This window comes from Taudactylus pleione, unplaced genomic scaffold, assembly GCF_031769625.1.
Source record: "Taudactylus pleione unplaced genomic scaffold, aTauple2 ptg000810l, whole genome shotgun sequence".
Lineage (NCBI taxonomy): Eukaryota > Metazoa > Chordata > Amphibia > Anura > Myobatrachidae > Taudactylus > Taudactylus pleione.
The window spans coordinates 485,475-498,594 of NW_028285212.1; the positions used below are offsets into that span (position 1 = coordinate 485,475).

Consider the following 13,120-nt stretch of genomic DNA (forward strand, 5'->3'; position numbering starts at 1 on the left):
TGCAGCCTCACAGCGAGTACAGCAAATTGGCATTTCCAATAGAATCTCACATTTTCTCGGGTGCGCACATTCACACAATGTATGTGAGTTTCAGGAAATAAGTTCGATTTTGCAAACTCGCTCCTAATTGAATTGACCCTATATGTTGTACTACTTACAATCTTGCAATACACGGCTGTGGTACTAAATGTCGATACTCAGAATGTCGACGAGGACGGTATGTCGAATATTGACTTTCACAATGTTGACAGGCAGCATATCAACATATAATTTTTGTGATTTGAGTCCTAACCCTAACACTAAAATGGACTGTCGATATTGTGTGTGTCAGCATTCAAAATGTCAACATTGAATGACGACATTCTGATTCTGACATTATGACTGCATACACAATAATAAGACTGTGAGTACTGTGGGCATGTTAAGGATTTCAAGACAAGCAGTGATGTTGCTGTATACTCATCCCAAAGCAGCAGGCAGGTGTATACAGTAGAAATGGTCTATAGAATATTATAAAGTAAGCCAACTGTTTTTATACAGGACACAGAAATCCAATGGCACTTCTGATATATGTAATAACGTACAGCAGGGGGTGCTTTATTCCCTACAATACACATGCTTATTTGAATGAACGCTGATGCCAGAACGCACTGTTTATGCATTCATCACTTATGGATTATAATAAGATTAAATAGGGAAAAGATGCTCAGGGCATTTGTCATTATTTGGGGTTTATTTTACAACTGTCTTATTTTATCAAAGAGTCTCATCCTTACAGTGTCACGTAGCATTGAGATTCTCGGCAGGTTGTATAATAGAATCATGTTGTGCAACAGAATGTTCTGTAGGTTTAAATGAGAATAACGGTTTTCACAGTATTTGGGGCCTAACAATTTGTTTATCTGTCAGGCTATGGTATAAGACTTGCTATAGTGTTAGCAGCAAGAGGCCAGCTCTATAGTGGGGAAGGGAGGAAGATTCCTCGCTGACAGGGGGATGTAACATTCCTGTAGAGGAGCAAAGGAGTACAGCGAGTGGGGTGTGAAATAGACAAACAGAGTGCTAGTTAGAGGGAAGAGAGCGCACAGTGAGAAAAGAGTTGTTGCACAGATCTGTGTGACTGCAAAGTGTAGGAGCAGGTGTGAGGGATTGTAATGCAGGTGTGAAACAGCTTCCACAGAATAGGACAGAAGTCAGAGAGAGAGGCAGGCGCTGGTGTATTATACTAAACCTGCTATAGACAATGAAGAGAAAAGAGCCTGTTGTATAGAAGGGAAACTAAGAAGGGGTTGATAGACAGCAGGATCAGTGCATTAGGCCAGAGAGGTGGGGTAGAGAAATAGGCAGGGACAGGTAGGAGTGCTGAGGTAATGACAGGGTGGGGCATGGAAGCAGATACAGCCTGCGAGCGTGGAGGAGGCCAGTGACAGGCAGGAACAGTTTGCATTATCCAAATAGAGCTCAGAGAATTACAGGAAACAGACATAAAAGTGGCCCCCTCAGACAGGTGGAGGAGAGTGGCACATTATATTCAGGTGGGGGTAGCCGCAGGTGAGGCGAGACGCTGAGTGTAGGCAGTCGTACTTTGTGGGAGAATGAACTTCCACCCTCAAACCTTGACTATGCAGGACAGTCACTTCCTTATGTCGGCCCTGCAGCCAAACACGGACATCACATCGCTGGCACTGCCTACGGACTCCCAACTGGACCGGAGATTGCGTGATGAGAGCCAAGAGCTGCGCAATGCCCGCGTACAGGAACAAGTCCGGGCACGGATGATGCAAAAGGGACAAACGGCATCACAGGCCAACTCCGCTTATGGAGGTAAGAAAGTTCCAAATCTTAAGAACTAAATGATTATATGTATGTAGCGCCCAGATGCAGATCTTAGTAAATTATGCAGAGACTGTCCAAAAATACAAAAAAAAATTGTAAATATATTAAAATATTATTCCTGGACATTCACACAGTGAAGTTTTAAACCTGTGATTGTCCAACTTATTGTACTTGACAACCTGTAGTTACTACATCCTCCCTCTCTACTATAATAAAACAAAAGAAAGCCACAATACCTGTATTTACCTCTGCCCTGGGCAGCCTAATGGTTTTCATTGTCCCCTTTGGGATCACTTTGCTAATTATGTTCAGGCCTCCATGCTACTACTTCTGTTATACGTTACTACTTTCTGTGGCTGGGTGTACATTGTGTAAAGGCGAATAAACACAATTGTAATTGTAAGCTTTGAAACCCTGTTTTTTGACATGATACAAATCGTGCACTACTTTCATGTGTTCCATTGTCCTTCTAAAACTTCAGGATGTTCTGTGTAATCCATCTGTATTACTCACAGGGCAGTGTATGCATATAGTTACATCAATGCGTTGGTTCAGGCTGTAATTAAATGTTCTTTGTATTTGTATGCAGATTCCCATGCATCCCTACAGAAACCTTGTGATTTTATTAGTGTGTCATATCTTTGCCCTGATCCTTGGGGTGTGATGTTTTTATTGCATTCCTTTCTCAGTGTCAGACCTGGGCTTATGTAAGCTTAGCATGCTAATATAAAGTGTTCTGTTGCTATAAGCTGGTTAAAGGCAAATTACTGAGTTTATCAGGTAAGTTTAATGACCGAGCATTTGTTGCATCAAGAGCGGTTTGTGCAGTAAATTATTATTGTTACCACAACAAATACATTTATTGCTGGCATGGGGTAACTGCCACCCCTCTATCTTATGACCAACAATAAATTGGCACTGGACCCTCAACTCTTATCCTAAGTGGCGACATCGGTGATTTGCGCATGCATCTGAGTTGCATCGGCACATGTCATGTTTTATCACTATTGTCGCTCGCAATGGGGACTTATTCGCAAAGTATTTGACAGACCACGACTGTTTGTGGGCGGCAACAAGGGAGTGGTGACTGAAATGCAGGCATGCCGTGACCGTTATCGACTGCGATCCCGTATGCAGTATAAATGGTTCCGGCATCTCAGTTCAGGGGGCCATTCAGAGTACAACTGATATTGGCTGATGCCGTGTCTGTGTACGCAGTCTTTTTGGATTTTCAAAGACCGTGGTGGGCGTCTCCAATGAATGAACGGCGTCTGCGACATTTGTATAATTTCCCACTGGCGCTGCGTACAAATTCGTCGCAGCTGTGGCATTCGTGTACAGGCCAAGAGTCACTACAGAGATTTACTGGGCTCCATTCCTGGATCATGCAAGCGTTTAACAACCTGTGTGTAAAGTCCACTCTTTGAAGTTCTGTAATATTGTTGGTGATTCTGATATTTACTAATGGTCTACAAATTCACAAGTAAATAATAAGTGTAGCGTCCCTTCCTGGCTAATCAGCTGTTGAGGTATACACGTTTAGGTGTTTTTAGTTGGATAGCAGCCAAAAGAGGCTACAAGTTGCCTACAGCTAGCTTATATATGTATACTTGGTTAATGAATGTGTTTGCATGGTGTGTGACCATTGCACCAAGCAGTACCTGGTTACCTACAGATTGTGGCCCTGAGTCATACCCGCTCGCTAGATGCGGCCGCTAGCTCCCAGCGTATGTAAATTTTGAAAAGTGACGTCACGGCAGCCGTTCACTCGGCAAGACATAAGCACGCCCACTATGTCTCGGCGAGCGATCACTTTGTGTTTATAGACACCCACCAGCCTGTCTTTAGCCGCCCACTAGCGTACATCATCTCCAGGAAGTATATACAACCATCGGTACATCGGGTTCCATCGGATCTGACCGCACCACTTGCGATTGACTGTACCCTACCGTAAGCACTGCGAGCACTACAGTGCATTATTCAATCAGGTGACGTGTACTACGACGCTGCCTATTATGCACGCCCCAGAAACTACGTGAAAACACTCTGGCACGCCTGCGTCCGCAACTCCACTCCCCCGTAACTACTGCCCTGCCACCACCCACAAACGGCCTCTCCTGTCACTCATTAAACTGGGTTGTCTTTGCAGGGCGAGCGAGCATATGCCGATCGCTCGTACTAGTCTGCGCACACGCATTGCGAACTACACGCATGCGCACACTACTAAACATTGTCTGCAACGAGCAGCTGCTTGCTAGCGAGCGGGTCTGAATCAGGGCCTGTGTTTTCAAGTGAGTGTCCACTCTCAGTGTGATGTGCCAGCCAGGAGTTGTAGTTGAAAGGTAAAAATGGGCATTTCATGTTTGTAATACCATATATGTAGTATGTGTATCAGGGTTAAGCTGGTGGTCACTGTTTTGTGATCAGGATTACTCTACAGATATTTTATGAGTTTGGGTGGAGTGAAGTTTGTACTTGGCAAGCTAAGTCCTGTTTCCCCCTCTGTACGGAGAGCCAGAGTCCCATTATACATGCACCCTCTGTGATACACATTCCTGCAGAATGATGTGAAGTTTAATTGCTGGTGACTTATGACTGTCCGCTATCTGCTTAGGGAGGGGTGGGCTGTGTCTCCCAGCGGATGACAATACTGTGCTGTTGTGTCACCCGTGTGTAATAGGGTGGTGCATGCAAGAGTGGAGGGAGAAGGGAGTGCACATGCTTTTCACCAAGGTGCTGAATTTCGGATGCTATGTGTATAGACCTGTTTATTATGAGTAGGAAGGGGCTAGGTGGAAGAGGATTAACCCTTTCTGCACAATATAATAATTCATTGCAGACAGACCCATGTAAAACAATGTTCTAAAACTTCCATCATTAGGTAAAACTTTACAAGGTTTTCATCCCATCTGTTATAAGTTGGCCTATACATTATTCTGAAAACTTGGATTTAAAGGAGCTTTTCCACTTTCAGACATCCGACTATTGAGACGCACATAGTCTCCTGCAACTTTTTCTATTTAATTTATATCAGAGGGTCCCAAACTCCACCATTACAGTCCTGGTTTTAAGGATACCCATGCTTTAGTCCCAGATGGTTAAATCAAATTGATTGAGGTACTAATTAGGTCACCTGTGCTCAATCATGGATATCCGTAAAACCTGGACTGTAATGGCTGAGTTTGGGAATCCCGGCTTTATATCATCTGAACAGTATTTGCCTGTTGACCTTGGATACGACACCAGTGCTCTGTGGATACAGTTGCTGTGTATAGAGCAGATGTAAGGAGCGTTGTACCCAAGGGCAAAAAAATGGACAAATGTCTTTTTTGATGGAAAATAAAACCAAATAAATCCTCATGTAGTAGAAGCTACTGAATATGTTCATCAAAGTTGTCTGATGGTACAAATCATGTATATGGTAAAACAGGGAAAAGAGAACAGTTATTTATTATGTAAAAAATATATGCATTATACTTGCACAGTAAAATGATAGTACTCCCATAACTGGGAGAAATGAATGTGTTGACAGATTAACTTGCATGAACTAGCCATCGTGTCGTGGTTGTCTATGGATGGTATCCATTGTATTTCAGTGAAATAAGCACTAACACACCACATGTGCAGAGAAATAAGATTATATATACCAACAGACATACACTATAGTTACATCATCACCACAACCCATCCACCGCAATCCTCCTTATGCCATCCATCAAGACTACTACAGCTATTCACTAAGCACAGCTACAAATATTTTCTTTCTAAACTGCGGCGACAAAAACACTTTCTAATAGTCAGCATATTGACTAGCCAGCTCACACCTGCACAACGGAACTGGAAGTACAGTATTCTCCAGTTGAAAAACTGCTATATTTAAATGCTATATAGTTATCACCATCTTGAGATAGTAATAAGGAGAAATTAAATTAAAAAAAAAAAATGAAATGCATATGAAATAGGCTTCCCAATGCTTTGTGAATCACTTCTCTGGCAGGGGCTATTGAGATGCCCTATTAAGGATAGGGCATTTCTCTGCTTATTATATAGGCCCATAAGGGTGTTTAAGATTTTTCTGGAAGGATAATGACTTAACCGTATTTGTTGTTTTCAAATTTTACATTTAAGACTGACACAGTGTACAGGGGCAATATGACTCAGACGTACAGTATACTTGCTAAAACATGTTCCCTTATAAGCAGACTTGCTGACAGTTACCCCGATACACTGCTGTGTGTATGATCAATTATAATAACTGCATCTGTTGCCAGCACAGAATGGAGGAAATATTTGGGGAAAGATGAAGAGGTTGCAATGGAGCGGCATACTGACCGTTTAACTCTAAGGGGCCTATTCATCACCGGATGCCATATGGCCTCCAATGATGAAGTATTGAACTCGCTGTGGGGGAAATGTGACAAGTGAGCAATTCATCATTGCATCCGAAAAGCAGCTGCCTTCTCTGTTCGTATCGCAGCTACTTATGTATCGGCGTTACTTACCTCCTCCCCGTCGTCCCGTAAACACATGCGTGACCCGAGGTCATGCATGCGCACAGCCGCTGGGGGGGTAGTGAGGAGGTGGCGGAGGGATCTGCTCGGATTCCTCTTCGCATCCACGGAACTCCTTCCCATAGGAAGGAGCGGGGATCCGAGAACAAGCGCTGTCTGAAAATAGAGCTTGTTCCCGGTAGCAAACTCCAAAAACTTTCAGTTTTCGGAGTTTGCTGAATATCAGGGGCTCCTTTTGGACTCCTGATGATGAATGGCCTCGTAACCTAAATATGCAGAAACTAGTGTTTCTGCATGGCTACCAGGCCATTTATCGGCTAATGAATAGGCCCCTTAGTTAGTTGTGCCAGGTAACAAGGGCCAGCTTTACCAACAGATGAACTAAGTAGGTTTGGGTATAGGTACCCATCGGTCGGGATGCCACCGGTCCGAATACCCAAAGCAAAGTTGCATAAGAGTCCCCTTGTACCAACCAACACATGTGACTTTGACAAGGAAGGTGGGCCCATTCAGCTGTGAGTCACAAGAGAGCTGCACTGCCTGTACCCAGGGGCGAGAAGTGCAGGGAGCACATACAAACTACCTGGGCTTTGTCTGCAGCTCTAACGACTGGGGGCAGATGTACTAAGCTCTGGCGAGTGATAAACTACCAGCTAAACCGCTCCTGTCATTTTTTCAAACACAGCCTGTAGCTGGTAGTTTAGCACTTTAAAATTTATCATTTTTCAGAGCTTAGTACATCTCCTCCCCAGAGAGCAGGGGTGGTGTAAAAATGCACCAAACCCCCCTTCCCCGTGTGTGGAGAAAACATTTTCTACATTTGGTCAAGAAGGATTATCCCCAAAGTTAAAGAAACCTTTATGCGAAAGTTTTACACCTGATCCCTGGTGAGTGTTATTACTAAAGGGCGGGGGACGTGTGAATAGTAACCATACACCTACTGGTTGATCGTGATAAAAAGAAACCTTTATGTGAACGCATTTTACTGTTAAGAGGTTAGTCCCAAAAGGAAGACTCCAGAGAGTTGATGCGTTCCCTCCTATACACTGGCATAATTTGTTGTATTATTTCTTCTATTTCTGAGCGGTAGTCCGTATCAAGCCTGACATCTACTCACAATATCCAGAAGACTGCGCTTAGTATTTGGACCACTCAGTTGTTTGTTATAATCTTAAAGTAACTTTTTTTTTTTTTTTTTAATGATTTCAAGCATGCAACAGCCAAAATGGTTCATAAAAACTATAAAAATATTTGCTGAAGTACAATTCCAACAGAATTCTTAGATGGTTGAGAGCGAATAAAATAGAAGTTTTTAGTTTTTTTTGTACCCTGCACTTACCACCTTCATATTTTAATGTGAGAGGAGATGGTACAAATACGTCCTATACAGTCCGAGGAACAAATCTAAGAAAATAGAACTTTGTATTTTTAAAACTTTGTAAACTATCTGAATCACCTGACCTTTTTCTGTTATGTTAGGCAGGACTTATGGCACGCGGAAACGTTTTGAAACTTTGTGAAATTAAGTATTAGGGCTGGTATTGTACTTAAATACTGTAATGAAAAGAATAAATAGATGAAATTCTTCAGCCGAGTCCTCTGCCTTGGGCATCTCTTGATGTTTGCAGACACTGATTTTCTGACACACTATAGTTTTTCAGTTGTGCATTTCTGCACCACATTCACAGGGTATGAAATCCCTCCGGACGGCAGTAGAAGATCCCGACAGATGAGTATTTTTACTATTACTAACCCTACCCTTCCCCCGGGGGTGCCTAACCCTATCCCCCCCTTACCCTAGCCTAATCCTCCCAGGGGGGGTGCCTAAGCCTAAGTCCCCCCATGAAGCCGATAACATAGTGTTGGGTGGAATCATAGATATTCTCTATGTATAACGCTGATTCACCTCAAGCTATTTGTTTCATGAACTGTAATAGCCGAGTTGGCTGTTAGACCAGATTTGGGCGGGAAAATGACCAGCACTAATACAATATTTCACATACAGCTTGTGTCTTCCCAGAACCTTTGTACTGTTCCTTATGCTGGTCACAATATGCGTTGACCGGTTTCTAAATTACAATAATGGTTTTGGGTACACAAATATCAGTAATATTTATGTGCAAAGGTAAGGTGAATGGTTAGCTTTTTATTATATCTTCTGTTCAGTACAATCTGCTGAGGGGTTGCATGTGGAGTCCAGTTTATTAGCAGGCTTGACCATGCTGGCTGTTTACACTACTGTAATTTCACATGTGATGGAGAATCCTAAATTTCAGACCACTTTCCAGAGCTCCCTGAATAATATAGTGTAGTTTTCCGGATTCTGCTCCCTTGCCCAGTGAAGTGGATGGTCCATGGGCTTACTGATGGAACTGTGGTGAATTGCCTCATCCTGGCCCAGCCCTGCTGCTTAATATCACAATTATTGGCATTGAGCAGCCACATTGAGGTACCCTCTGGGATCGTGTCACCAAGGGGCGAATTGGCCATCTAGCACTTCTGGAAAAATGCCAGAAGGGCCGATGGCCTCAGGGCTGGCTCGAGGAGTGTGGAAGTGCCCCTGCCCTCCACCCCACGCTGCCGGATACATGATATGAGCTCGGGGAGGGAAGGGGTGGCGGCAGTGATAGGCTGGTGCCCTCTGCTTGGCCAGGAAGAGACGGGGGCGTGCCACAAGACCAGGCCCCAGTGACTCGTGGCACGCCCCCATAAAACTTAACCACACCCCCTTTGCGAGCACCCTCACCTAAGGTGCGCACACAGGATGGACTGCCAGGGCTCATCTATAGCCCCAGTCCGTCCCTGTTTGTCACTGATGGCATGGTAACATCGGATCTTCGCCATCGATGGAAAAACCATTACTGGCAAACCATGGGTAGTGTAATTTTCCAATAAATACATTTGTGTGTAAAGATGTACAGTGCACAATGGGGGTATGTGCTGTTCTGAAGAGAACAGATATATAATGAATAATGACCGTGCCGTTTTCTACATTGTTTACAGATCCACATCCCATTGGTCCCAATTGCTCCCTTATGCTATGGTCTTTCTGTTGTAGTAGGCACTCTGATGTGTGTGTTGCATAGTAATACAACTAATTTGTGTATCCCCCAGGACTTGTACTTATTTCCTAATATGCATACTTCACCTTTTTTGTGGGCTTACAAATATTTTCGGCAGCAGAGTCCACCTGTGTCTACATGTGTATAGGAGGGTGTGGTTGTGTTATACTCTGAGGCTGCTTCTGGTCTCTTTCCTAACGATCAATTCGTACCTCCAGCTCCAGTGACAAAAGGAGATTTCCTTTGTTCTGTGCCAATCCCGGTCAGTGCCAGTAAAGAGGAGGAGAAGATTGCAGGGAGAAAATGTAATTGTGTGTGAGCAATACACAAGCCACATGAACCAATGTAAAATATACCCTTTGGTGACAGACGATAGCCCTCATTTTGTAGAGTAGTGATGTCACGTGTCACATGATTCCTTCTGTGAGTGGTCTGTAATGAAAAAAAACAATCACTGGAAGTAAATGCACCTCCTCATACACCAAAGAGTCGACATGTATTTTTTTTTTTTTTTTTTAGCCTAAACCTAACCAAAAAACCATAAGACGACATGTCGACATTCAGAACTTGTGAACCAGATATTGCCCTCTCCCCTCCCTAACCTCCCCTAAATACACCCCTAAATTGCCACCTGCACATTTAATCAAAAAAGGATTCACATCTGGACTGCCCCCCTGAATTAGAACAGTTAGGCGGTATGTCTTAGTGAATTGATGGGCGTAACTACCATAGGTGCAAGGGGTGCAGCTGCTATGGCGCCCAGAGCTGATGGAGGCCTATCTTCCTTGTCATAGTTACATTTATTATATACATTCTTCACCATAGGGTGGTACGGTATGCAGTCGGCTTTCCGACTGAAATCTCAGCATGGGACTAATGATAGGCGTCAAAATCCCGACGCTTATCATTAACTCCACGCCGAAATCCTGACTGCCAGCATACCGGGCGAAGGTAAGTCAGGAGCGGATAGCCACGGAGGGGAGGGTTAGGTTCAGGGGCTCCCGGGGGAACTTAGGGTTGAGCACCCCCCGGGAGGGTTGGGGTTAGGCTAGGGGAAGGGGGTGTTAGTGTTACGCACCCCTGGGGGGAGGTTAGGGTTAGACAGGAGGGTTGGGTTTAGGGTGCAGGGAGGGGGGTTAGGTTTAGGCACCCCTGGGGGTAGGTTAGGCACCGGGGGGGGAGGTTAGGGTTAGGGGGGGGAAAGGGTTAGGTATAGGTTAAATACTTACCCTGTCGGGATCTTCATTCTTCTGCCTTCCAGCGTCGGTATTACATCCACAGAGCTTTAGTCCGGCGGTATGTCATACCGATTTTGGTGGTACATAGGGGCTCTTAGCAAAAGTTTTGTATGAGGCCTTCAAACACCTAGTTACGCCCCTGTGGATAGGCTGCATTTATATGAATATTGGTTCAGCACTAATAATAGCTGTGCCAACTGGGAGTAGATGACAGATAAACATTAATGGAAATCTGATTGCATTCAGATACATTTTTGTCTGTCAATTGTTGTTTTGTTCCTTCTTAAAACCCTATGCATGTAACTAGAAGAGCAATACATTGATCTGTCCTGCAGTTTATAGAGACCAAGTAATACCCTGTGAGACTCCATACAAATGCATCTGTCTCCCCTCTCCCTCCCTCTACAAATCATTCACTTGTTATCAGTGCACTCAGTTTGTTCTTTGGGAAACTCCCTCGTGAACAGAGGCAAAGTCTGAAAGGCTGCTGTGTGTGGTTGTGTTTCGGGGTGTGTACTGTATGTGGAAGTCACTAAGGATATGAGTGTGAAATGTGTAAATCCATCCTCTATGTGTATGTCATTGTCTTTCTGCTTAAGCTTTCAAATATATACCTAATTAATATATATATATATATATATATATATATATACAGTATAATATTCTCTGGCTGTATTTATAATGGGCAGGGTTCCTTTTGGTGGTGATGTAATGCGCTTCGATTAGTGCTGGTGCAACTGCATTTCACCAGTGTCAGATCAGGTGTTCTAGAATCCAGTAGAGTTTTTCCATGGATGATCATCATTGACAGGACAGAGCGCAAGCACTGGGCATTCGTAAACTCTATACAGCAGCTAATCTGTTGTTTGCAAATAGCATTAATAAAATTTTTTTTTTTTTTTCTTTTAAATAGACTGCGTGGGAACCAATTTTCCTGGGCCAAATTTTTTATATCCTTGTCTACTACAGCATATTTACCTACCGGGTAGATCCCAGAGAGGAGGTCCAAATTCAAGGGGTATGGTGACGTGATGTGCATCCCCTCACTGCTGTGAGTCACGTCATCAGGCCACCACTGACCATGCTAAGGAAGTGGGTGGGATTTAGGAGGGTGCCCTGCACTCTTGGGATGCTGGGAGAATGCCCAAGAATTGGAGTCTCCTGGACATTCCACATGAGTTGGAAACTATGATTTGCAGTGTTCCATATGTCACAGCAAGAAGTTACATAATTTTATCTTCACCTACTAAACCAGCCTATTTAATATTTAAAGGCAGTGAAATTAAATGTTACAAGAGATATTAATGGGAGAAGTGCCCTAAATCCTGTGAATCTGGCTGTTTTATTCAAAGATGGGGCTTATCCCAACTTAGCCATCGCCGGCTGCCGGGCTTATCACCATGGGCAATCCCTAGCATGACATAGCCAGGACTCAAACTATCATCCTCTTACATCACAGTCAGACACCTTACACATGGAGCCATTTACTCCTAGTGATGCTAACTATATGAAGCTAATTGCAATTGCCAGATTAAAATCATTGCAGCTAAGCAGATCTATATAGTGTGACTGTATAGCTGCATGGTTTTTAAACTGATAATTACAAGAAGCTTCATGTAGTCAGAATTTCAAGTCTTTCTGTGCAGGAGCACATAGCTCCATATGCTAGGTGTATGAGGTTGACAGTTTAAGTCCCAGCTATGGCATGCTATTAAATGTGTATTTAAATGGTTCATCCTACTGAGATGTGCATACAAAGAAGGACCATCGTACATTGCACTTGCCTATGGCAGACGAAGAATGCCAGTGTCCGTGGACAACACAAAATTCTAGTTTTAACAATCTTGTATGGGTTGTTTTTGTATCTATTTTTTATATGTATTTTTATTTTTTTAAACTGCTACTAGAAGTTCAGTGGAGTGCAAATGGGACCCAGGCTGGCTGCCTAATCAGGAAGTCAGGGTCTCATTCAGACCCGCTCACGAGCGCAGGACGCTCGCAAGCGGGTCGATGGTACCGAAATGCGCACGACGGAGGGAGCTCCGTCGTGCTCATGCGCGAGACCCGGATAGCGACAGCCAAGCTGTCGCTCCGGGGTCTCGCACCAATGGGGGCGTGCTGTCGATGGTGAGTGACAGCACGCCCCCTTTGGTGGGCGTGGCTGCCAGACGGAGGCGTTCCCATGGGAACGCCTACCGTCTGGGGCCGGCCCCACTGACATCACTAGTGATGTCAGTGGGAGTGATTTTGGCTCTGATAGAGCCAAAATCACTCCAGGGCTTGCGGCAGCGAGACCCTACCGCAGGGTCTCGTCGCAAGCCCGATGGTTGCGATGGTCTTGACCATCGCGACCATCATCATAGACGCTCGCATAAGCTGTGGGTGGTAACCCACAGCTATGCGAGCGTCCAAAAGGCCGCTCCAAATTTAAATAGGACGGCCCTGATTCAGAGCGAGCGCTCTGGTCAGAGCA

The 13,120-nt window shown here is 44.3% G+C and overlaps 1 protein-coding gene across 1 annotated transcript in view; it reads left to right on the top strand.

Moving 5' to 3' along the window:
• The first annotated feature begins 1,031 nt into the window (after window positions 1–1,031).
• The window catches only part of PKP3 (plakophilin 3), a 59,218-nt gene continuing 47,129 nt past the window's right edge, over window positions 1,032–13,120 (top strand). The window contains exon 1 of the mRNA XM_088458145.1: window positions 1,032–1,824. Coding sequence (XP_088314271.1) covers window positions 1,596–1,824 — 229 coding nt within the window. The 5' untranslated portion in view covers window positions 1,032–1,595. The remainder of the gene's footprint in view (window positions 1,825–13,120) is intronic.